Here is a 24,829-nt window from a genome sequence, read left to right as displayed (position 1 = left end):
GATATTTTTTGCTTGTGAACTGGAAGACTGACTAGGTAGATGATCTGAAGGTTGGTATGAAGAGTGTGGCTTTGCGGAAGGAAACATCATGCTCTTATATGGAAATGCCAGTCCATTCAGGAATGTCGTCCTCTCTGCCTACAGCCAGTTGCAACAAGCAGCAGCTGCAATCGAAGAATCAACTGTTGCATCTCTGTCAGAACCGCCACCGATTCCGAAGCTGAGCCAGGAGCTCTAGACCGCCGGATCCTGGGAGACAGACCTGAAGGATTCCCCAACTTCCTTTTGCTATCCAGGCAGCTACGTAAGAAGGACCAGCTGCGTTCGTTCCATCTAGCATCACGGCAAAGCTGAGTTGAAGCAGCTGAAACCAAAACGCGATTCCAGCCGACCGCCGGACCTGGATTTCTGGGGGGGTATGGTGGAGCTCGAACGTGTCATGAGTCCTTCGCGATCTATGGCGTAGGGAGGGACTTGCGCTTTTGTTTCTATCTAGGCAGTGTATCCACACCCTCGGAAAACGCAGAGTAAAACGGGAGAGCTTTGGTTAGCTGAGCGGAGTTCAGCGAGCTTCACCAGGCCAATCACGAAAGTGTGTGACCAGACACCGGTTTCCTACGGGCAACATGTAGGCGTCTCAATTTTCAAATGACTCCCGATTCAGTGCTGAACCCGAAGACCTAGGTCGAGTCGAAACAGTCCGGCAAGGCAACAGCGGCAGCGATCGGGCAGTGGTGGAGGTCGAGGCTGAATAATCCAATCAGGTCGATCCGTACGGGAGCTCTAGCGGACGTCTTGTTGCAGGCCGCAGCATTCCGTGGAGAATTCACCGACTAGGTAGACCGCCCGCGCACACTCCTGGCTGTTGCTGCATAGTTTCTGAAACAACTGCATCACACAGGGAAAAGGACGACCAATGACCGCCATGAAACACTTCGTGTTCCCACCTTGTATGTAGAACAATTACCGACTCTGCGGCCGCGCCATTCGTCGATTCCGAGCGGGTGCATCCGCTCACCGCGATGCATACGTATGGGCGATGTGATACTCAGCCCTATGGAATTGCGGGGTATATAGGCAGCCGTACGCTACATACCTGTGACGGGAAGAGAGTCACCCCTGTGCAGCACGTATTGATGTCGTCTTTCAGCCTACGGGTGTGGAATGCGGTATGTGGCGAGCCTCATGCGCCGGTTTGCCCCCCAAAGAACGAGTACTCTCGCCTGGCGAGAGAGCAGGATACCTCGGTAGCGATGAAGAGGAGAATGCCACAAGAATGGGCCCGGCGGGGAAGATGTCAAACTCAAAGTCCGACCGTAATGTGCCGCCAGCAGACACCAGCCGTGTCATCAGCCGCACCACCGCCGCGTGCAACGGTCAACCACTCTCGACCAAAAATACCACCGTCACAAGCTACAACCTATGCTTTCCGATCCCACCACGTGACAAACTTTACACCGTTGCGATCCTTCTCGATTCCGCGTCACCCCAAGTTCCAAATTCCAACTCCCAACAGCCGCTATGCAAAACACTAACCCCCATCCCACCACTAACCAGCCCCGATAGAACAAAATAAGAGCAAAAGTAAATAGCAACACCTCGTTTCGATCGAGGGACCTCCGGGTTATGAGCCCGGCGCGCTTCCGCTGCGCCATGTTGCTTTTTGTATATCAGTTATTGGTGCAGCCCACTAAGTCGCCGTTCGTGGAGTGACCAAAGCCCATCCGCAAGTTTACTGGACCGGAAAAAGCAGCCGGTGGGTAGGAGGTGGGTGTGCAATACATCCAAGGTCTTGAGGGCGGACGATAACGATAACTGATTCGAAGGCTGGAGTAAGAAAGACTTTGTTATATACTGTTTAAGTACAAGGGATGTAGATTGGGGCTTGCGCGGTGATGTACGTATCCCCGATGCTGACGAAGTGTCTACTAGTAAACACTATCCTGACATACGTACCTACGCTGAAGCTCAAGCTCAGGCTCAAGCTCAAGCTCAAGACCTTGCATGCAAGACTGTCCAGCCGACAGAGCCAGTTTTTTTTTTGGTTACGGCTTCCGTCGGGATGTGCCACAACACTAACACCCCTCAAGACCGAGCAGTACGATATGATATGAGATGAGATGCCGTCAATACACCATACTTTATGGCTCATCATGGTTGGAACTCGGGTCCCTATTGCCCCATTTTTGCTAGGCAGTCAGTCACCCATCAACTCACCAACCATCGGTCACCAGCATCACCAGCAAGAACTATTCATCTACTCGTAAAACCGTACAAGTACAAGTACAATCAAGAATTAGGAAACTATATTACAAAGCGTAGGTATCTCCCATATCACCAAACAAAAGAGCAAGAAAGCAAGAAAGCAAGAAAGCGCATCAGCCAATGTAGGCAGGTAGGTATCAAATCATCGCACAAAACGCCTAGGTAGGTAAATCAAGTCGTAAAGCTCCTCTCCGCAACCGCTCTGGAATTCGCCGCCCCATTCGCGCCCTCTGCATCTGCATTCACCTCCTCCGCCTTCGATGAGCTGCCATTGATTGCCTGCTGCTGCTGCTGCGGCATGCTGTTCGCCGGCGTCCCACCTCTCTCCTCCGCAATCTCATCCAGTTTCCGCCTCGGCAGGCGGGCGCACTGATCGCCCTCGACGACGCCAAAATCACAGTCCTTAACTCCGTGTTCCTTGGCCGCCTCATTCTCGGATGGCAGAGCAGCGGGTGTAGATTTCTGCTTCCTGTCCCTGCGTCTCGCCTTGAACTCCGCCAGTTCGCGTCCCAGCGTCGTTTCGCGCTCCGTATTCCGGCGACGCTCCTCCAGGACCTTCTGCCAGCCCTGGCGCATGCGGGCGACCATGACCTCTTCCGCCTCGGCGCCGGCCTCGCGCCGGAATGTGGCGAGCTCGCGCGAGCCCTGCAGACGGCGCGCGCGCATGATCCGCTCGAGGACTTTGCGGTCGTGGCCTTTGCGCACCTCGCGGTGGATGCCCTTGAGAGAGAAGCCGATGACGCCCGCGAAGCCGGCTTGCGTTTTGAATACCAGGCCGCCAACGCCCTTGCCCGCACCCTTGAGCGCGCCTTTGACGCCCTCCTCCTTCGCGCCGTGGTAGGGCTGCGTTACGAGGCCGGTGAAGCCGTCGTAGATGCCGAGGGCGAGCTCCTTGCCGGCCGCACGCATGCCGGAGTGGAAGCCGGTAATGCGCATGGGGCGCCGGACTTCGTCGCCGTAGAGGCGCGGGGCGTTGTGGAAGCCTTGGGCTACGGCGAGGGAGACGTCGAGCGGCGCGCGCACGGAGGAGCGCACGATCTTTCCGCCGGACTTTTTGATGCCGTGGGCGACATCGCGGGGGATGCTGCGTTTGTGATGTTTTTTGTGGCCGGGGTGGTCGGGATCGGGGGACGAGGATCGCGTGGTTGCCCAGTCGTCGTCGTGGGACTTGTGCTTGCGGAAACGGTCACGGAAACGTCGGCGTGTGGTGGCGGGACGGAGTTCTTCTTTGATGTCGACTTCGTCGTCGATGCGTTTGGCGCCTTTAATGAAGGTTTTTGGAACGCCAATTACGCCTTTTGCCACGCCTGCGAGGGATCCAAAGAAGGCCGAGAAGCCACCGGAGAGTGGTTCACCTGGTCCATCGAAATCGTTCCATTCCGTATGTCTCAGTCTATCATCATAATTAGCATGTAAGAACCGAACCGTTAGAAACGAGAGAAATACAATCTCAGATCTTTCCATTGCAACAATCCCTCTTCGACCAACCAACTCGCAGCAAGCGTGCTCAGCCTCATCTTTGTGTGCTTAACCCTCCAAACGGATACTTTTTCTTGCAGGATATCACACCTAATCCCCGGTCCACCAGTCCCCCACTTGCCCTCACCTGGTCCCATCGGCCCGCCTTCGCCATACTCCTTCCCCCTCTCTCCCAGTCCGCGCTTCCCCTTCGAATCCAACTCATCAAGCCCCTTATAGAAGCTCCTGACCGCGTTCTCGGCACCATCACCATCGTCCTCCTTGATGGTCTTCGAGATCCCCTGGGCAGCCTTCTGACACTCCTCACTCAGCAAAGTCTTGATACCCTCTGCCAGATTCTCCGCCGTGAGTTCCTTGTGCGGCACTGGTTCCGGTCCCGCACCGGCTTTGTGAATCATCGCGCCCCAGAACTGCTGGTCGCCAAAGAACGGCACCACCATCGTCGGCTTGCCATGGAACAGTCCTATTGCCGTCGTTCCCGCACCGCCGTGATGCACCACGGCCGATACATGCGCAAACAGCCAGTCGTGAGGAGTGTTCTCCAGCATGTGCACATTCTCGGGCACATCCTCAGCACCGAGCCCGCCCCAGCCTTTGGATACCAGTGCGCGCACGCCAGTGGACTTGATTGCTTCGAAGAGTGTGGCTGTCAATGCGTCTGGATCGTCAACAACGATGGATCCGAAGCCGATGTAGATTGGTGGATCGCCGGCATCGAGGAATTTTTGCAGTGCGTCGGGCGGCTTGTAATCTTTCGTCTGGTCGAGGAACACGAAGCCGGTGATATCGATGTGATCGCCCCAGTCTGCAGGCTTCGGAATCAATGCCGGAGACCACATGTAAGTATACGGCACCTTCAACCTCGAGATCATGCCCGGCGCCCACAGCGTCGCCACAGGCTCCAAACACAGCGTCTTCTTTCTAAACCGATTCACGAGATCCCCCAAGCCTTGCCACGTCATCATCTCCACCATCGGATATGTAATCGCATTGGTGTACTCGCTCCCCAGATTCGAATTCTGTATGAACGCGAGGGGATGAGGAATTTCCTGAGTCGGTGAATACGGAAACGTGAACATCAGATGCAGCGGGACGCCCAGCTTCTCGGCACAATGCACATGTGCGAAACTCGGGGGATTCGCTATAATGGCATCTGCAATAAATGGCTCGACATCGGTGTCCTCATCGTCGTACGAGCGGCCGGTATCAAACGTGGATACGGTCCGCGCTGTCTCCGAGCTCATCCGTGGTCGGTAGTTATCCGAGGGCTCGACACATGCTCGCCAGAAACCGTGGAACATCTCGAACATCTGTTCCCGTCGCTTGGCAATCTCGCCCTGTTTTATCGCCTCGACTCCCGGTACCAATCCCTATATCCACACGCACGTCAGCCAGCCCACCCGGTCGTCCACCCATCTTGCCACCAACAACATACCGGATTCTTAACCATAAAAGCCATAAGCTCACTGGGGTCACCGCCGACATCAAAAAACTCCACACCATGCCCGGTGACAAACTCCCTGAACGCGCCATGGGTGGCCAGGCGGACCCTATGGCCCCACTGATCCTTGAGTGTCTTCGCGATAGCAATGAACGGCTGCACGTCGCCTCTACTGCCAATAACCATGATGACAATGTTCAGCTTCGGCGGCGCCGTCTGAATATCGCCCTGCTGCTTCTCCCTCTGCTCCCGGACCACGCCCGCCAGCTCCCGCTCATTGAGCTGTCCGAGAAGCGTTGATAAAGGCCCGTCGCTGACCTTATTGAGCGAGATGTGGACTCGCCCGTCGCGCGGCGAGACGTGTGCCTGCGTGTTGAACTCTCGGTGCGCGATGGAAAGCGAGCTGAGGGCGCTGGCGTCGAGTGCGGGGCGGCGGGAGCTGCCAGCACCGGAGGGAGACCAGGTTTGGCGGGCAGAGCGGCGCGCAGCGAACGTTGGACGTTTTTCGCGAGGGTGGGGATGCGGCATAGCTGCGGTTGTTGGTTTGGAGTTTGGGAGAAGGAAGAGAGCGAGGGAGAGTTATGGAACTGTCATATGTCAAGTACTCTACTTGCCGCCGCTTTCGTCGTCGTTGACCTCGTCGGGTGACAGTCCCGATCCAAGCAAGCAATTGAGTGTCAGGGCAACTACGTCATTATATGTTCGCCCCCAACCAACCAACGACAATAAACAACCCCTGCACGCATCTTGCCGGCGCAACGTCCGATCAAATGAATCCTCGGAGATCTCCATGTCGGCAATGCGCCATGGCAAACGTGAGAATGTGATGCTGAGTGCCGCACCGACAAGTGACGCGAGTAACAATTGAATTTTACATTTCTCTGACAAAGAAAACATCTGTATTCGACGGTAAAGTGAGAACAGGGAACGCGGAAATCGAGAGATGGAAGCGAACGACAAGGAGGGAAAGTGACAGAAAAAGAGAAAGTGATGAGACAGCTATTGTGGCCAATGGGGAAGAAAATCGAGAGAACAAAATTCCATCAGAAAGAACACGCATCAACGACCCAGGAAGCAAATAGAGCACCAAAACCCATCACCATCCAACCCGATCCTAACCTAACCCAACCCAACCCAGCCTAGCCCAATCCCCAGCCTGCCAACCACGCCTTCCATCCACGGCGTATCAACCGAACCCAGAACATCCCACATCCTCCGAATACCTTCCCCAGGGCGCCAGACCATAAAAAATGTACACCTGTAAGTGGCAGAACAAAGAATAAAAATTGAAAGAAAGAAAAAACGACGAGCAGAAAGAAAAAATAGCATGATTAACGGCGGAGATGGAAGGAAACCCGACATGACTGGAGTATTGGACACACAAAAACGTTGTACTTGTGCTGCCTTTTTTACTGGGCGGAAGCGACAAGCGCGGCAAACATTCCAACGCCTCCCATGACAAATCCGGCCATGGTGGCCGCCGCTAAGCCCGTGTAGCTCATACCGTGCCTCTCTGACTTGACTCTCTTCGAGGGACGCTCCTCAACCTCTTCCACAGCCACATCCGCCTCGACCTCTGCCGCCGCCTCGACCTCCGCCTCGACCTCCTCCCCAACTGCGCCCTGATCAGCCGACAGCGAGGGATAGGCGACCTTGCCCACACCAACTTCGGGCGCATCGGGCAGTGTCTGCTCGAATACTGGCGCCGGCGGGATTTCGGGCATGGAGCTTTCAGTGTTCGCACGCTTGCGCTTAAGGCTAGGCGGAGGCGTGTTGTTGAGGATGTAGGGGATATCCGAAACTGGGGATGCATTCTTCCTCCTTGTGTATCCACACGAAAATCTAGGTCGTTCCTTTCGTGGCGGACTCGCAGGGATCGGGGTTGGTGTCGGGGTTCCGGCCTTTCCCTTCGGCGACTCGTGGTTCATCATGTCTTCGATCGAAAACTTGCTGTAACCGGCTTTAATTCCCTTCGAGGTTTCCTTCCTAGTTGGCGTATTTGGGACCCCAAACATCTCGTCGATCTCGTCCTTTGTGTACTCTTCCTCGTCGCTGCTCGCTTCGTAAAAATCTCCCATCTCGAGAGACGACTCTTCATCGAGATCGCAGTCCTCGTCCATCTCCAGGTCGTCGACAGCGGCGGCAGTGACCGAGGATTTAGCGCCCGTCGCTTCTTGAGTGATGCCCTTTTCCATCTCTTCGGCGAGCTTATCATGCAAGAAAGACCCCAAGATGTGAGGAGTATTCTTGATCATATCAGATTTATCGTGTGGTTGGGAGAAATCGGCGATGCCAGCCCACTGAGGGATATAAAACGAGTCGATGGCGTGGGGTTGCTCTGCGTTTACCCTTGCGAAGTTCTTTGCTCTCGATTCGAAGAACTCGCGTTTGTCCATATGGTTGTTGGGAACCCAGCGTCCGTGTGTGGCGGGAACTTGTGGTGCTGGTGGAAATGGAGCTGGTGGGGGCGGTACTAGTGCTTGCTGAGGGGGTTGATGTTGCTGGATGAGCGGGATGCTATCTAACCTTCCAATGGGGGGAAGCACAGAAACGGCTGCATTTCATCAAGGTTAGAGAATTGGGCTGTGATAGGAACTCAGAATCATTCTCAAATTCACCTTCACGGACTGGAATAAACGAGCCCATACGTTCCGAGGTTGGCCACATATTCGGGGCTTTGGAACTCATGACATCGGGAGGCGATGAAGGTTCGGACGTAGCGATATCTTCGGTGATCTTGGAAATAGTTTTATTCTCGGGGGCGATTGAGGATTCCTGGATGGAGGCATTAATCTCATCATCCTTGATCTTAACGTCTTCCTCTTCATCCATAGAGACATGATCATCATCATCGTCATCTGATTCCGGAAGCATTTGCTCGTCGTCTTCCTCATCCTCGTCTTCCTCAGCATCAGACATACTCTCGACAACTTCGACCGACCCGAGACTCCGACTGTCAAACTTCTCCGTATACGCCTTTGAAGAGTGGAAGGTAGCCGGCTCAATGTCCTCGACAGCGCCTGCATCTTCATCGTCTTCAACAAGATCAATAACCCTGATTGACTTGCTAGTGCTCTCGGTATGAGTGTTATTCACGAGGCTATGAATGGTTGATGTCCGCAGGGGAGGGCAGTCGTCTTTTTCGGCAAGTTCCGCCGACGCCTCGAACTCACGATCGATCAGCTCCCTGAGCTTCCTAGCTTTGAGACCGTACCTCTCACGTACCACGTCATGCAGATGCTTGAAAGATTCTTTGGTAGACCTCTCGTGGCTCTCGGGAAGATCGTCACCACGGAAATACGCCGTGATATTGTCGGGAGTGACCTTCGACCTTTCACGAGGTGGTGACTGGGGAACAGAAGCTGCCGGGGAAGAGGCGCGGGCTGAACTGTCGGACATGTGCTCGTCGTCCTCCGAGTGCTCGTCCATCTCTTCCACGTCGAACTCATCGTCCTCTTCATCTTCCTCATTGCTCTCATACTCCAACTCCTGGGTAGTCACTCCGTAGCCACCACGTGTTTTGTTCTCCGAAGGACGAGGACTGGGTGACCTGCTAAGACTTGAGTAATTGTCCGACATTCCCGAGGAGTGAAAGCAAACGTACCTCAGACGTTCCCACTCAACTTCGCAGCGAAAGGTCTTCGCAGGATAGACCTCATCACCTCTAGTGACCTCAGCTCCGAATGTGACCTCTGTACCCTGCTGAAGTTCGGCGGTCTCGTTCGGGTGGAGCTGTAGCCCATTGACGAAAGTCCCGTGCATCGATTTTGTATCTTGGATGATGATCTGTGGTAGGAGTTAAACAAAGAGCAAGTTTGCAGATCGATGATAACTCCGCAGTTGAGCAGTACAAGGGGCAACGATGAGTGGGAAAAGAAAGTACGAATGAAAAAGCAAGGTTGTCTTTACACATATAGATGGAGCAGAAAAGTATAATAAATTGGTCCAAAAAGTTTGAACGCCAAGGAGACGGTAGGTTTGAACTAACCTTGCGGTGGGGTTCCAAAACCATACGGACCTCGGCGTGCGCCCTGCTCATGACGGGACTCTCGAAGAAGCCGTTGTTGGCAGCCGCGAAGAGTCCTTTGGCCTCGTTCCTACTACTCCGACCAATTGGTGCCGAAGATTTGTCTACGGTGAGCTGAATGGTGCGAGTGAACTCGGTACTGTTGTGGCCCTTGACGACGGAGGAAGGATATGCTCCCGGGACCGTGGAGTTCTTGGGATAATGTGGGTGCGGGTGGAAGTAAAGGTTCGCTGTTGACTCATGATCAGTGACTAGAGCTGGAACGATTTGCAAGCATCCGTTCAAGGCAGAACAAGCGGAGCGGCAGTCATGAGAGTCTTCGAAAGAAGAAGAAAAGGAGAAGCGGGTCGGCACGAAGACTCGCCTCACTTTACAAGCGACGGGGGCTGACGGTATACATTATAGCACTCGTACGCTGTAAAACGTGAAGGAAGTAGATGGGCAAATGCTCGGCAAAATAGCGAAAGGGAGTACGATAACGAAGGGGGCGACGTGCGGGGGTGAGGAGGGGGGGTGGGGGGGTGGGGCCTTCCAGCCTCGCGACAACTTGAGTACTCACCTCGATACATCTCGGGTGCTGTGTCCGATAGCACAGGGTTCCGTCCCTCGAATACTGAGCTGAACCACTCGTAGGAAGATGTGGTTTCGTCCAGCTGTCGAGCGCTCAGGCGGAAATGACAGCTGGCAAGCCGAGAGTCCTGTCGAGCAGAAGCTATTGTGTCGAGGGGCAAGCGGGGCGACCGATAAAGGTTTCCTTTGTCGTGGAATTCAAGCGAGGCGAAGTAACAGAGCACTTGAGCAGGCGGACAACCGATAGAAGGACAATAGAGGGCAAGAGATTATGGAGCGAGATCGGCTATGTATTTCGGAGAGAACTCGGGCGAGGAGAAAGTAAGGAGGAGGAGGAGGAGTTGTGATTGCAAACGGTAGAGCGGTGAAGGAGGTGGTGGAGTGAGTGCGATAGTTTGTAGTAGGTGCGGGGCGGGGCATACCCAGAGCACCTACAGCTCTTTGGAGCTCTACTCTAGAGCCGTGAATTGCTGCCTTCGGCGACGAAATGACTCCTGCCCGCGATAAGTGCGCTGCGCTAGTGCCGAAAGCGTTAGCGAGCTACCTGATCGAGTGAATTTGCTGCAAGGTGGCTGCTTACTGCCGAGAAGGGCCAATTTGCTGCAGTTCTTCGACCCCTTATTGGGTGCAGTCCCGGCTACTGGGAGAACGTGACGCGACTGGACCGTGCCTCGTGATCTCCAGTACACTTGAGCCGCTGGTCGACAGGCCATCGGTTTGCAATGGCTCGGCAGCCAATGAGTGTTCACGAACCATGTCGCGCTCTGCATTGAACCATAACATTCACGCATGGCCCATCCCATAGTCCTACTAACAGACGCACTTAAAGAGCCCAAATCGTAGATTTTTAAACATTGGTTCTACTCTGTCGGTGGACGACAGGTTGAGTTGTCAACGCCTTTTCTGAGCAAAAGTCTGCTTCCCTGTCGGAGTCGTAAATATCGCGTTGTATTGGAAGCGCGTGGTGAATCCAGATCGCAAAAAAAGAATTCAGATGGAGAGCGAGTGACAACATGTGCTTTGAAGGGTGTCTGTCAGCCGTGAGCGGGGTCGGCGTGTCTCAACGTCGAGAACTAGATGTACCTATCCTCATCAGCCCGCTACAAATAGCCCGGTGAAGTCGAGTGGCCCACTAAGCAATAGGAGTACAGATGATGTCTGGTTTAACTGTCAGTGTGTGCATTCAGCGTTTCTTCGCTCAGCCGACGGCAGTTCTAAAAATGCTGATGCCCAATTGCGCCCAATCACTCGTTTTATGTACCCCCCACTAGGTGGCCGACGCTGATCATAGCTTGAGGGAAATCCGAAATGGTGGTGACATATAGTTCATCAAAACGCGCCCTTACTTCGTCCTTTCTCTTATGCCCCTCGTCTTCCCTTGTCGGTCTTTGCCTTATCGCTCGGATAGAGATAAGCGGGTCCATCTCTTTCTCCCCACCTCACCCAGAGTGATTGGAATATTATCAAAGGGATGGAGTAGGTGTTGAAGCTCATTTGAGACCACACGCTCGGTCTCACACGTCATCGCTCACCGCCGATTGTCCAGTCCGAGTGATTCCCGATGCCTCGCAAACACCCCTACCTACCTCACAATGACCGCACCCGAACCGGCGTCAGGTGGTCCGTGCAGGGTCCAATGCAACAACATACCCCACCACCCCACCTCAATCGACATCACCGCCATGTCTCTCCCCACACGCCTCCGCTTCCTCCCACTGCGCAGCTCCAACGCGGCTACTCCCACAGCGTTGGCGGCGGCTGGAACGCCGACCCTCTCCGGCGTAATCTTCGACGTCGACGGCACGCTCACCACGCCGCAGCCGTGGATGTTCATCAAGATGCGGCAGCTCCTGTCCGTTCCTTCGGGGGTGGACATTCTTTCCTACGTGTCCACGAGCGCCGATCCGGCGAGCTCGCTCGCGCTCATCGAGCGGATCGAAGACGAGGCGATGCTGGCGGCGATCATTACGGCGGGCGCCGAGCCGCTGCTCGAGTACCTGGCGGCGCACGGCATCCGCAAGGCGATCCTGACGCGCAACTATGCGGCGCCGGTGTCGCACCTGCTGTCGAGACACCTCGGTCTACGACATACCTTCGATCCGGTCGTCACCCGGGAGTTTTATCCGCCGAAACCGGAGCCACATGGCATTCGACATATTGCACGCCTGTGGGGCTGCCAGACTAGCGAGGTGCTCATGGTCGGTGACTCGATCGATGATATGGCCGCCGGACGGAGCGCCGGTGCCGCGACGGTGCTGGTGAGTCACGACGGGAATGGCGCGATTCGCGAGCATGAGTTTACAGATTGCGTGGTGGAGAGGTTGGATCAGCTGATTGATGTGCTGGAGGGTGGGTTTAGGGAGGTTGTTAGGCCGTTGAAGGAAACAAAGATGGAGTTGGAGGATGCGAAGATAACCTTGGAGAAGTAAATTGTATGCACACATAATGTGAATCACTTCCCATGGGCCATGGGTAGGCGGGATGGCAAAGCAAAAACTAAGAAAAAAAGTAATAGCAACACCTCGTTTCGATCGAGGGACCTCCGGGTTATGAGCCCGGCGCGCTTCCGCTGCGCCATGTTGCTTGGTCAATGCTAATGAACAGACTAAACATAACAGACACTATTCTGGTAACAATACCAATTTGTTTTAAGACTCCGTATCCGAGTGATGACCACATAGCACAAACTTCCTCGAGCGCACGAGCGGGTGCAGATGAGATGCTATCAACAGCTCTCAGAGCAATGATTTCTCCTCTACTTCCATAAACCTGCCACGCAACACTGTACAATGCCTGATACAGTGATTTCTCAGCTTTCGCTCGGCTCTACAGCTGGACGAAGACTCGCTCCATTGACCGTCGGGAAGAAAGCTGCCGGTAACTGTCAGACTCAGTGTTGGAGCCAGGGTTGGCGGGCACGGAGGGGGTGAGAGGATGGAACATTTCGTAAAAGTGCCCTCGATCGATTAACTGAGGCGCGTGTACAAAAGTCACAGTTTAAAGTCTATTCCGAAGTCTGTTCGGAAGGTCTACCCCACCCATGCAACCAACCCATCCATCATCATCTGCCTGTGCCATTCAACCAGCCCGGGCCATTCATCGTCCACCCACGTTCTCTACTCCCTCATTCGTTATTCCATTCTCACCTCTACACTCACTCACTCTCACACGCCGCGCCTGCAAGGCATTGCCACGATGACGGCGGACGAGGCAGATGTTTCCACGCTCGCTAGTGAACGCCACGCCGTTGAAGCGAACACGCTTGCCGACGCAAGCAGCGATACCGAAATCCCTACTTTCTCCGACGAATACCGTGCTGCCGAAGAGACTACGTGAGCTGATAGAAGCAGTGATGCTACAGTCCCCACGTTAACTTGCCACTATAGTAGTGATACGGATGTGCGCACGATGATCGCCATCAGCACCGCCGGCGAAGCGGCCAAGAACGGAGGCGAGTTAGGCAAGGAGTCGAGTGCTACCGCGAGTCGCTTTCAGTTATGCAACAACCACGGCCACATCCCCAGTCCGCCATCGGTGTCTCCGGAAGCCGCTGCAAACCGGGGTGGACGGGTTCTACGGCCGAGTGATCGCAAGAGGAGCGTGGTGTTCTCTGGTGACGAAATATCGGCATCGCCATCGCCATCGCCATCGCCAGCTCACGGGCCATGTCTCGGACCGCCGCCAACTTCCACCTCCACCGAGCGTGCGGCGGCAGCAGTAGATCCCATACTTGCTCCTAATCAAGCAGACGAGCTACCCCGCAAACCAGCCGGCCGGCCCCACCCCCAGCCCCACGACCGCTACGGGGCAGCTCTGGAGGCCCCTCAAACCAACAAGGAAGTCAGCGAGAACCAGACTCCCGCAGAAGGAGACTCTGGTGGTGGTGGTGGTGGTGGTGGAGGAGCCGCCCTGATGCACCAGGAGCGGCAGTCGGCACCACCCCTTCCCGTCGCGCCCAGTGCGGGGGGCAATTCTGCGCCTCAACCCACAGCCACCACAGCCACCACCACCGCGACATTCGTACACCGGCGCCGGTACTCACCAGAAGAGGTGCTGGAGCGGCTGGAACAAATGGGCTTCCTGGCCGGATGTCCCACGCGAGAGGCGGCAAGACGTGCGGTCCTCCAGGCTATTGAAGAGAGCATGCTGTGTGGCGAGGGACTTGTGGAGCTGCCTATGGATCCCCCCGCGGTAAGAAGACACTACCTACCTACCTAGTTAACGCTGCACTCCGGGGCCCGTCGTCGTAAAATGCTCATGATCGCTAAGGGAGATGGGTGACTGCAGCAGCCTCCAAGCGCTGGAAAATCTGATGGATTCAAGGAAACAGGTATTCTGCATGCGTGGTTGCCGCTGTCGCTCGAGTCGGTGGAGGGTGTCATTGCCCGCATTGGGCGCTGGAGTGGGGACAGTCAGGATGGCGCACACTCGTCAACGAAATCTACTATACAGTCCACATTTCGGCCATCTGTGTTCTCCTCGGGCGGTGACTGGAGAGAGCCTGGCAATGCTGCTGCAGGGACGCTAGGGACGCCGGGAACGTCGGGGAACGCAACGCTGAGAAAGAGGAAGGGGTTTCGCTCGCAGTGAGAAGGGAGGTCCCAGTGCCGGTGTGGGTGGAAGTGAAAGATGATGGAAACGATGGAAACGACGGGACTTTACGGCTGTGCTCTTTTCCCACTGCTTTGAGGAATACCTGGTGCACCATATCGTGATGTTTGGTGTCATGCCTTTTCTTTTTCTTTTGTTTACCATCTGAGACCTTCTTCTCCAGTTCGTTGATGAGCGTGGCGTCGCATAATGAGTATCATACAAAGAGTACTGGCGATGAGACGGAATCCGAGTGATGGCATATGAAGGTGTGTATGGCGTCGTCTGAGTGGATGGCTGTGAGATCATCTGTACAGTGTATACTAGTACTATACTCCAACAAAAAAGGGGGTATGATGTAGTTAAGGCTATGCTACGATATCGTTTGTTTCTTTCTACATACACGGTGGAGTCGCGTTCAGGCCGCGTTGGTGATGAAGAAACAGAACGTCACCGAAGCATCTCTCCAGTGGAGTAACCGTCACTGCGAGGCTGAGAACCGCAGCGACTCCGAACATCAGCACTCACAGTTCGGCCTGCGCACTTTGTCCGTCGATGGGGAGACCTACATACGGGATAGAATTGCTTGGGGTTTTCTGGGAGCCATCATTCTTATCATACCTCAGCTGAGCTGGGCCAGCCCTCTTTGCGCATGTCAGAGCCCTGCTTATGCATTAAGTACAGTAATAACTCACACAAACTGAAAGGTAAATACATTATTGCCGCACAGGGCGAGTGGCTTTCTGTATCGGGAATCTTGGCTTGTGTTATGGGAAAACGTTGGATACTCAACTTTTATCTGTTTTACTTCCTGTTCAGCCTGCAACAATCCGTGCAACAAGTGTCGAGAAAGCAGAACCGAGACATCGAGTACCTATGATACCTTTTGTGAGTTAACTATTACGGTACCTCAGGTCCTCCGCCCTCTTTAGACGCGGCTGAGCCCTCCCGTATGCATACAGTAATAACTCAAGGCGTAATTTCATTACTGCCGTATACAGCGAATGGCATACTGTATCGGGAATCCCGAGGTATCCTACTTTTATCTATTTGCCGTCCTGTTCAGGCAAAAATCTGTGCGCCAAGCGTCGAGACAGCAGAACCGAGAGTCTGAAACATCAAGTACCCTGCACGTGAGCTACCACGGTACCCAACGACCTCAGCCCTCCTTACACTACCTTCCATGCTGTGGGAATTATCAAGCATAGCTGAGCCCTCCTTATGCATCCAGTCGAGCCGTGGCAATGCCATCTCCACCAACCGCGCCCGCACCCCTCGGCTTGTGGTTGCTCGCTTCTCACCATCCCATTAGCTCTCCTGCCGAGCTCGAACTTCCTTCTTCCGCGGCCCTATCTTTAGGGTACTTCTTACCTACATAATTGTGTTCACTGTTCACTGTTCGCCGTTCGGACGAGATGACTAAATTCCAATTACCCCCGCATCCCTGCATGCTCTGAATTGCCGGTGGCATGTTCCGGCGGAAAATCCGGGGTGACTGACGCCCGCTCTGCGAACCGTGACAGCGATCGCCGCTGACCGGCCACAGTCGGCAGGCGACGACCATAATCTGATGGCTTCCGCCCCCAACAGCCGCTACTAACCAACTGTACCGCCGCCATTCTTCCGCGGCGCCGGCCCTTGCTTAGCAAACCCGCTTAGGCGTCGTCGTCGTCGAGCAGCGAGCTCCCGTTCGTCACTCCACCGTGAATTCACGACGCTCAGTATTACCCCCACCTGCGCATCGCATCTGTACTGATTTGATTGCTTCTTCTAATAGGTACCTACTTTTTCCTCTAGTCCATTGGATTACGGTACCCAGGTGGATATCTGAGTACCTTCTCGCGAGTCGCGCTCCGGCTGACCCAGCACCTCGCAGCTGACACACAACCCGGCCGATTCAGGCGCCAGTCCCCGTCGGGCCCGGCCTATTCCTGCACCACCCCATCCGCGCCGCCATTGGTATGAAACTGTAAAATACAATACATTCAGCCACAGCCACAGCCTTCTCACTGCTCACTGCTCACTTCGCTCACTTCTCATTTCTCACCACACTGTGGCCCAGCAAGAGGGCACAGTGACTTATGACATATGACATGATATGGCGGCAATCTTGAATCGAGAAGCCCCACTGACCTGTCCAAAATAAACCCACACCTCCTACACCCCCGCTTGGATATTGATAAGCTCGAAATATCTCGTGTGGATGGGCCATCGTCACATCGTGTGGTCGCCCCGACGGATTAGTGGTTCCAGCACAGCACCCATGCCAGCACAGGGCTGAATTAAGCCGCGAGCTGACGGTCACCCACAGTCCCAGTATGGGAGCGAGCGAGAGCTGAACACACACTTAAGACCGTCCTTCCTTCCTTCCCAGCCCGTGCTGATCTTTCTTTCGTTTCTTGCTCCAGGAATTCCAAAGGTACCAAAACTGATCCGCATTCACCAGCCATTCATTCAACCGGAGCCATTGACTTCACCGGACCGGTTCCAACAGCACGGCACGAAAGCACCTAAACGCCGAACCCACATCCGATATCTAGTATGTCGCGCGCACCTCGTCCCCGCCGAGCGCAGCACACCGAGTTGCCCTCGATATACACGAAGTTCGCGCAGATGAACTCGGCACCACCACAGTACATGATACCGCCGCCGCCACCTCCACGACCTCGTTCTGTAGAACATGAGCCGGTGCCTTCGTCGAGGGCTTCCAGAAGACCTACGTCGTTGCAACAACCACAGCAGCAATATCGACGCCAACACAGCTGTCCACCTCCACCGCCCCCTCGAGAACCATCTCGTACACCACCACAGCAACTGCCCTCTCGTCAGCGAGATTCTCCACCACCACTGCCACCGAAGCAGCCATCGTGCCAACAGCAGTCGGTCTACCACCAGCCACAGGTTCCGCCACCAGTGCAGCAGCAGCAATACGATTACTATCAGCCTCAAACTCGGCAACCAGTGCAGCAGCAGCAGCACTACAAATACTCCCAGCCTCAAGTTCGGCCGCAAGCGCACCAGCACCAGCAGGAGCAATATGAGTACTTCCAGCCTCGTCAGACAGTCTGTCCGCCGGCACAACCACACAACTATCCACCAGCTCCACCAAAGCCACCGCAGTACGCCGAGCCTACTCGACCATGCTCAAACACACGGCCTCCGAATTCCCACCGAGCAGTGTCCGACCCAGCCCGTCAGCGGTCAAGAACACCGCCATCGCAGCAACCTCAAAGCCGTCCACTATGCCAGATAACCGCCATGCCCGATGTCGCGAGACCCTCGTCGACGACTCGACGAACAACCTCGGACCCATTGCGACGACCACAGCTCACGGCAGCCCCATCCGCATCACAGCAACCCTCCTCTCATCCGGGTCCCGGCGAGGAAAATCTTCCGGTCCCCCTCCGCATTTCGCGCCCCGTCTCCCTCACCCGCGGCACTGCAAACGCCAGAAGGAACCGGCAGACGATGCCGGCCCTGCCCACGCAGAACAAGTACGTTTCGCAGGGCCCACGCCCGCGCAGCAGCGAATATCTCGCCTTCCACCCAGCGCAGAACTCCAACGACGTCGACGAGATCTCGGCAATGCTGCAAGCCGAAATCGACGACATCGAGCGGCAATCCTCGGCGGAGGAGGCGGCGGAGGAGGCTCACGAAGAAGAATCGTCAGAAACAGAAGTCGAGCTGATCGACGACATGGAGCGCCAGTTCCTCGGCCCGGCAATGCTGCAGAGCGTGTGCACATTCGTGCCCGCCACGCCAAAACAGAGCATGTCCACGCCCGTCGAAATGCCGTCCACCCCAGCGCGGCGACCGTCTTCACCACCACCACCACCACCGATGAACCCGCCCACGCAGCACTACGACGAGGCCATTCCCCCGCCGCAGGCGTGGACCCCGAGACCGCTGGAAATGCCGCGCTCATCCACCTTTTTCGTGCGCGAAGTCAAGCCGGCGCGCGCAAAAATCCACCTACCAACGATCATCACGAACACCACCATGGTAGCTCCACACAGCGCAGCCTTCCACCGCGTGCAAGCAGCGCAGCCCTCCCCATCCCCCTCGCCCTCCCCCTCGCCCATCTCCCCCCCCTCCCCAGGGCCTATGCTCCCGCGCACCCCCACTTCACCCACTTCGCCCACGCCCACCGCCACCCCTACGATATCAGAATCCAAACCGCAGATCTCGAACCTGTTCAACGAGATCAGACGCACGCTGACGTTTAAGGATAAGTACGTCCGCGATGAGGACGAGGAGGAGGACGATGAGGAGTATACCGACGAGTTTGATGAGGTCTTGCAGGTTTATACTGGTAGTGCGGCGGGGGCGGGACAGGGTGTGGGAGCGGGAATAGGAGCGGGAGTGGGTGCGGGGATGGGAATTGCGGGCGTTCTCAGGATTGGGACGGTTAGGCGGTAGGGCTGGATGCGAGGGGATGGGGGTGATGGGCAAGAGATGAGATGGAAGGGGAGGCGGTGGGGAGGGGGGGCGATGGGTAATGGGGAATGGGCGAGTGGTTCTGGGGGTTGGCGGTGGAGGTTGGCAGTGGAGGCGCGGTCGAGTTTGGGGAGTCATGGCGGTGGAGGAACGGAGCATTGGTGGATTTGCATATGGGCGTCTCTCTTCTGTCTTCTGCCTTTTGATTTTTGGTGGGAATGCTGGGAGGTAACCGGGCAGGTTCAATCGGTAGTGCTCGATTGGTTATTCAAGTGATCAGTGAAGACAAGGCGGTGCCGGAACGGAAGCATTTCCATTTCGTTGCATTTTAGGGATTTACAATTTTACATATGGGCGTTTCTCAATATTTTTTCTCTATTTTTCTTAGTAAGAATACATACCGAGTTCTAGTTCTAGTTCTATTTTATAGTACTGGCGACACTGAGACCCGAGTTTTTAATTTTCACGATGAGAGAGGAGAGAAAGCCATGGTCCATGGGGAAGTGAAAACTGAAAACCGAAAACACATCAGCTTTGCAGTGTGCACTTCCCCGCTCGTCAAAGTAGAGTACGTGAAACCCCACTTCCCGTCGAGGCGAGTCGGCCGGAGCATAAAAGGCCCACCCATAATGCGCACCCACCCACGCACGGAAAACACACACGCACAGAAAACGGCCACGTCGGACACCCCTCAGTTGTTCGCCGGTCCATCTGAAATTAATGGACGAAACCTCACGGCTACACGGTAGACATAGTAGACGCCGTTTGCTGAAAGTTGAGAACTCTGATCCGATCTCGAGATTATTCGCCAGCCGCACGGTGGGTTGGTGGGTTGGTAGAGTAGATATGATAGCCCCAACGGCCGGCACTGGCCAGGAGGTCACTGACCAGCCTCTCCACATGGCGGGCCTAAACGTCACGTGAGACAACCCGATATTTATTGCACAATGCATAGGTTGGTAGGATGCATGTATGTCAGTAACCAGAGTACAGGCGGGGCTGATAGTTAAAGATCCGCGGGTTGGTTACCAGGTGGTTACCGGGTTCAAGGGTCGGCCGGCCCTCGGGTCGGTAACTAGACTCCAGAGTCCAGAACTGGTACCTGGTATGTACGGGTATGTACCTGATATGTATAGTACTATATACTACATAGCAGGTACCGTACTAGACTCTAGGGAATACGGACGCGGCAAAAATAGTTCACACGCCAACTGTGAACAGTGAAACCCGCGCCGATCCGTGCCGATCCGAGCCGGGTGGCCCGGTGGTTGAATTCAGGGTCCGGGTCCGGGTCGGAGAGGACCAGAACGGTGGAAGACTGGAAGACGGGGAAGACGGGGGAACAGGAGAGGCGTGGAAGAGGAGGAAGATGGGGGAGACAGGAGAGGCGTGGAAGACGGAGAAGAAAAGGGGAAGGTGGAAGGGCAATGGCGGAAGTGAAGTCGAGGAGGTCCGGGACTCCAGGTTCGCGCGGGTAAATCTATGTGAGTGTCTATGTATAGTATGTAGGATGTAAGATTTTGGTGTGTAGGAGGTATGTAGGAGGTATATACTTGCTTCAGCCTTCTGACGTCCTGAACAGTGGGGCCGGCCGCCGGCGGGGAAAATACTTGGGTACTTGGGTACATAGGGTACATAAGCAGGTACAGGTAGGTACATTAGGTACTTGGTACCTATCGTCGATGCCTCAAAGCCTAACTAGCCGAACAGAGCTCCACCGAGAATCACCTTACCGTTTCCAAACGCGAAGTCAGGAGCACCACGGAGAGGTAACCGGTACTATACATAATACATCCATATCCCGCCAGCCTCCGATCTGCGACCTCCGACCTCCGAATAGCTCCAGGTAAACAGAGTTCGGCGTTTCCGTGTATCCGCCGATTTCCGTGCGCGCCATACGCCGTAACGCCGGTAGTGGCCCGCATGGGTAGTGTAGGTAGTGTACGGTGCCGGCGGCCGCTATTCGCGGCCGGAGTATCACTCGTTGCCGTTTGCTTCGCGCAATCACATTGCTGCTTCACCATCCATCATTCATCAATCACGTGCGGGACCAGCGACTCGCGAAGCTAGTAGCTGCGAAGATTCCACGCGTGTATGTGGGGCTCTCGGTTGAAGTCGGTTCGTGGACGAGAGTGCAGTTATTTGTATAACTAGTGGGTAGGCGACCGAAGATTCCAGACTTTTGACTCTTCGAGGGAACTTGGAAGACGGGTGGGGTGCGACATAATGGCTCACCAGCGGCGGAACTTGGAACCTGGAATTTGGAAGTGACTGTGCGAGAGGACGAGGCCGCTTTCTAGGCCTTAAGTTTCAACTTTTCGCACTTTTATTATTGTTGTTGCAAACTTACGAACTTGCGATCATGTATCTAGAAGCGGATGATAGATGGTGAGCACCACAGTCAAAATCGGCTGGCTCACCATTCTGTGGCTTGGACTTGGTCGAAAACAGGCTTGCGTAGCCGTGATCTCGACTGTCGTGCAATATCGATCATGGATCTTTTTGGAGGCGCTGACTTGACTCTTGGTTAAGTGCAAGTGCTTTTCGCCTTGCTCCTCGCAAGTCGACGCTCTCACCTCGCGATCCGCTTGTTCTGCCTACTTTATGTCAATCTCGTCATCATCTGAACCCTTCACTTCACTTTCGGCTTGTGAGATAATACATAGTAAATACTACTCGCGGCTTTTTTCATCGTTGTCTTTGACATACTCTACATAGTACAATCTACCTAGTATGAATCCTGCGTTTTTCGAGTGATATGAGCCCAACCACAGCATTATGTAGCGAAACACAGTGAAACAAACACGTGATATCTTCTTTTTTTGGCTTCATCATTGCTGCATTCGAACTTATCAGATCATGGCCATTTACACTCCGGTTCAACCCCACCGTCTCCGACCGCTGGCCGGGAGCTCGATGTGGGCTCCCTATTGCTCAAACACATGATAATGAAGCAGACGAGTGATAAATAACATGCCAAATACTAGAATAACGAGTGATATCAGTGGCATTCATTCACGTGAGAAACAATTTGCAACGTCTGTGTACGATATACGGCCTAAGCGGTGACCGCAGATGCCTTTCCCCACAGTTCTACTAAGCATGTCTGGCCCAGAAACAGCTTGCACCTAGGATATCGCCATACGTCCCCGTACGGTAGTATGACCCACCTCGCACCACACCCCCGGGCCCAACCAGGTCGCCATGCACCCAAGCTTCAACCAGCAACATGGCAAGACCCCCACCATCCCCCATCCTCCATCCCCATCCACCGCCGCGTATATCCCCTTTCTCGCACCCTCGCCTCCAGCCAGAGCCACGACGAAGTCACATCCGAATCCGCATCCGGATCAACCGGAGGCAGTGAAATACCAGCGACACAGGGGCGCGTTTGCCGACAAGCGCACGCGCAGCGGCCGGGGCCCCAATCACCAAAGATAAAGTTAACATTTGAACCGATACATGATCGGATTTCAGCTATTAGACTGAAAAGAACAGATAATACACTTGTTCTAAGCTAGGAGGCTGTGGGACGCGGGATAGTTAGCGGGGTGGAGAGTGAAAGCCTAAAGGCAATTCTGGGGGGAGCGGGGGAGGAGACGTACTAAAGGAGCTTAGGAAGGAAAGGGAAGGAGCGGAGGGGAGTGCTGCTTTTTTTACATGTTGGAGGTGGAGGGAGGGACGCTGGCGCGAAATGTTGGCCGGCGGTATGTGTTTACGATCGAGGGCCGAGTATGTTCGCGCGTGCACCGAGCGACTCTAAGGTCCTTGAGACTCGTCACTCAAGTGACTTGCATCCTTGGAGTCGGAGTGGCGCACACAAGTTCAACGTCGATCTTGCGCAACGTCACCGCTTTTGTTTTGTTTAATCATCATATGTAGCATTCGACCTTATCAGATCATGGCTGTACAGTACACACGTCCAGTTCCGCCCCACTGTCTCCGACCAGTGGCCGCGAGCTCGGTGTGGGTTCCCTATTGCTCTGAGCTCTCCGCCCAGCCCATCCGCACATAGAAGGAAAGACAGATACCTAGAAAGAAGAAAAATGAGCTAACAAGATGGAAAGGAAAAGCGCCCGCGACATGCTCGTCAACGGTCGTCTTTCTCAAAACCCCACATCGAAGCTCCCTTCCCCAGTCAATTCCTGCATCCAGTTCAACGCCTCATACCTTTCCTCGTATACCGAGATCTCCGGCCGGAGGTGCGAAGTTTGTGGGAGTTGGGGGGGTGGGGAGGAAAAGAAGTTCCCCTGCCTGCCGTCTCTCTTCTGCAGCCGCCGGCAACGTCACCACCTAGGCGCTCGCAATGTCGCGCGAAGATGTGTACTCTATTGTGCTCGTGGTGCGGTGATCCCATTCAGTGTACCTACTCTACTCCACTCTATTGCTGGTGCTGAAGACATTTCGTCGCGCGGTGCAGGTGCCAGATGCTCACACCCGTTTCCGCGACTCCTTATCCCAGTGTAATGGGGAACCGGCATGGCGTGTACAATACTATTATGTACTTTTTCACTGGCCCATTCTTCCATAGCGGTATCAGGAGAGTGCAGACTCAGGGCTGCTGATGTCGGGGAACGGGTAGCTTCTATATACTACCACCGGCATCGAGAGCGGGATCGCGAGTTTAGTGTCATATACCTATCATACATCGAGTACCGTACGTACGGCTCAAAAGTATGCCCGTCGGGCGGACATTGGCATCAGCCTGTGCCGCTGACGAAGATGTGATTTGGAAGACTTCCGACGTATGTATGCAGCCATCTAGTATGTCACTGGGATGCCTCGCGACGAGCTCGAAAGGATACGATATCATTGGAAATGCAAGTACAATGTATTCGCGATATGAATGAAAAGAGAAAAAACCCCCCATATTCGCAATAAAAATAAAAAAGAAAAACAAACCCTATATTCGCCATAAGAATGAAAAAGAAAAAGATATGCGCCATAAAACTGGAAAACAAACACCCCCATATTCGCCATAAGAATGAAAAAGAAAAGGAAAAAGATATGCGCCATAAAACTGGTAAACAAAACCCCCCGTATTCGCGATGAAAGAAAAGAAGAAAAAAAAGATATTCACCATAAAACTGGGGAAAAAAACCCCCCATATTCGCAATAAAAATGAACAAGAAAAAAAATAACAGAGCCTTAAGACTCCCCGCCCACACCCTCCTCCTCGTCCATATCGTCCTCCCCGCCTTCCACATATCCCTCATCTTCATCTTCGTCCTCATCGATCTCCATTTCGTTCTCGTCTTCGTTCTCTTCGTCGATCTCCATCGGCTGCTCGGCGGCGGCGGCTCCGTCCTTCTCCTCGGAGATTGCGAGGAGATACAAAGCCGTTAAGGCCAAAATCTGGAGGTAGTCCGCGTATGCAGCCTCCTCGGCGGGAATGTCTCCCTTGGAAATCTCGTTCGGGGTGGGGTGGGGAGTGATTGTGGTGCCCATTTTTTCCGCTGTTCGGTTGATTTTCGTTGCGGCTTAGGTTGGTTGTAGTTGTGGGTTTGGTGGTTTGATTCTGAGGTTGACAGTGTGGAGGGAGGAGATGGAGGGAGGGGATGGAGGAAGGTGATGGAGGAAGAAGGAGGAGGAAGAAGTGAGGGAAGAAGTGAGGGAAGAAGAAGTGAGGGAAGAGAAAACTCACGACGTGCTTGGAGCTCAGGTCATGGAGCTGAATCGCTATCGAGGCCTATTGCTTGTGTTCTTGTTTGTTCACTCATTAATTGCATGTGACCTATGTTGGACTTGCAACGAGCGGTTCGATACGGCTTTCCCTGCCCCCGCGGTATTGAAGCTGGTGACTTCAGGCGACGCACACGATATCACTCACATATCGAGTGGTGTGGTGTGATGTTCCACAAGTGACACATGAGAACCAAGCAGCTGTGGGCAGGTACGAACTTACGGCAGGTTGGGTTCAGAGTCTGATGGTGAGCGCACAATGGTCGGTGTGAAGGGAGCAGCCACAGCACTGGCCACATGTCTAGCCGCAGTACCGTCACTAGCTTCTGTCTCGACCT

At 54.5% G+C, this 24,829-nt stretch overlaps 6 protein-coding genes and 2 non-coding genes across 8 annotated transcripts; 3 read left to right on the top strand and 5 right to left on the bottom strand.

The window, feature by feature from the left end:
- Positions 1–1,589: 1,589 nt before the first annotated feature.
- BZA05DRAFT_t170 lies at positions 1,590–1,661 on the bottom strand. The gene has a single exon. It is a non-coding gene; the product is annotated as a tRNA-Met (tRNA).
- Positions 1,662–2,349: 688 nt separating this feature from the next.
- BZA05DRAFT_353353 (uncharacterized protein) lies at positions 2,350–5,839 on the bottom strand. The gene is made up of 3 exons (XM_051481343.1): positions 5,180–5,839; positions 3,712–5,114; positions 2,350–3,658 (listed from the first exon to the last, which is right to left on the bottom strand). Exons 1-3 carry the CDS (start codon positions 5,711–5,713, stop codon positions 2,437–2,439), a joined length of 3,159 nt encoding a protein of 1,052 aa, XP_051339300.1. The 5' UTR covers positions 5,714–5,839; the 3' UTR covers positions 2,350–2,436.
- Positions 5,840–6,338: 499 nt separating this feature from the next.
- On the bottom strand, positions 6,339–9,880 carry BZA05DRAFT_43877 (uncharacterized protein). The gene is made up of 5 exons (XM_051486511.1): positions 9,772–9,880; positions 9,174–9,442; positions 8,790–8,971; positions 7,804–8,735; positions 6,339–7,739 (listed from the first exon to the last, which is right to left on the bottom strand). Exons 1-5 carry the CDS (start codon positions 9,779–9,781, stop codon positions 6,595–6,597), a joined length of 2,538 nt encoding a protein of 845 aa, XP_051339299.1. The 5' UTR covers positions 9,782–9,880; the 3' UTR covers positions 6,339–6,594.
- Positions 9,881–11,322: 1,442 nt separating this feature from the next.
- Positions 11,323–12,402, top strand: BZA05DRAFT_397826 (HAD-like domain-containing protein). Its single transcript, XM_051483655.1, has one exon. It carries the CDS (start codon positions 11,375–11,377, stop codon positions 12,209–12,211), a length of 837 nt encoding a protein of 278 aa, XP_051339298.1. The 5' UTR covers positions 11,323–11,374; the 3' UTR covers positions 12,212–12,402.
- Positions 12,295–12,366, bottom strand: BZA05DRAFT_t169. Its single transcript has one exon. It is a non-coding gene; the product is annotated as a tRNA-Met (tRNA).
- A 575-nt stretch (positions 12,403–12,977) lies between the features above and the next one.
- BZA05DRAFT_418692 (uncharacterized protein) lies at positions 12,978–14,032 on the top strand (the record flags this gene model as incomplete). The annotated part of the gene is made up of 3 exons (XM_051485537.1): positions 12,978–13,114; positions 13,172–13,896; positions 14,001–14,032. 3 exons carry the CDS (start codon positions 12,978–12,980, stop codon positions 14,030–14,032), a joined length of 894 nt encoding a protein of 297 aa, XP_051339297.1.
- Positions 14,033–16,748: 2,716 nt separating this feature from the next.
- On the top strand, positions 16,749–19,260 carry BZA05DRAFT_452703 (uncharacterized protein). The gene has a single exon (XM_051487478.1). It carries the CDS (start codon positions 16,914–16,916, stop codon positions 18,789–18,791), a length of 1,878 nt encoding a protein of 625 aa, XP_051339296.1. The 5' UTR covers positions 16,749–16,913; the 3' UTR covers positions 18,792–19,260.
- A 4,697-nt stretch (positions 19,261–23,957) lies between these two features.
- BZA05DRAFT_418690 (uncharacterized protein) lies at positions 23,958–24,790 on the bottom strand (the record flags this gene model as incomplete). The annotated part of the gene is made up of 2 exons (XM_051485536.1): positions 23,958–24,289; positions 24,715–24,790. The coding sequence occupies 2 exons, from the start codon at positions 24,788–24,790 to the stop codon at positions 23,958–23,960; spliced, it is 408 nt and encodes a 135-aa protein (XP_051339295.1).
- Between the last annotated feature and the right edge of the window lie 39 nt (positions 24,791–24,829).

Source organism: Tricharina praecox, assembly GCF_024521635.1.
Source record: "Tricharina praecox strain CBS 144465 chromosome Unknown BZA05scaffold_12, whole genome shotgun sequence".
NCBI lineage: Eukaryota > Fungi > Ascomycota > Pezizomycetes > Pezizales > Pyronemataceae > Tricharina > Tricharina praecox.
This window is presented reverse-complemented; position numbering and strand designations above follow the sequence as displayed.

Coding starts and splice junctions, on each gene's coding strand:
- BZA05DRAFT_353353 (XM_051481343.1), bottom strand. CDS start 5,713: ATGCCGCATCCCCACCCTCGCGAAAAACGTCCAACGTTCGCTGCGCGC. Junction 5,115..5,179: donor CTTTTATGGTTAAGAATCCG/GTATGTTGTTGG, acceptor GTGTGGATATAG/GGATTGGTACCGGGAGTCGA. Junction 3,659..3,711: donor CAATGGAAAGATCTGAGATT/GTATTTCTCTCG, acceptor TTATGATGATAG/ACTGAGACATACGGAATGGA.
- BZA05DRAFT_43877 (XM_051486511.1), bottom strand. Junction 8,972..9,173: donor TTTTGGAACCCCACCGCAAG/GTTAGTTCAAAC, acceptor CTCCTACCACAG/ATCATCATCCAAGATACAAA. Junction 8,736..8,789: donor GTTGAGTGGGAACGTCTGAG/GTACGTTTGCTT, acceptor AAGTCTTAGCAG/GTCACCCAGTCCTCGTCCTT.
- BZA05DRAFT_397826 (XM_051483655.1), top strand. CDS start 11,375: ATGACCGCACCCGAACCGGCGTCAGGTGGTCCGTGCAGGGTCCAATGC.
- BZA05DRAFT_452703 (XM_051487478.1), top strand. CDS start 16,914: ATGTCGCGCGCACCTCGTCCCCGCCGAGCGCAGCACACCGAGTTGCCC.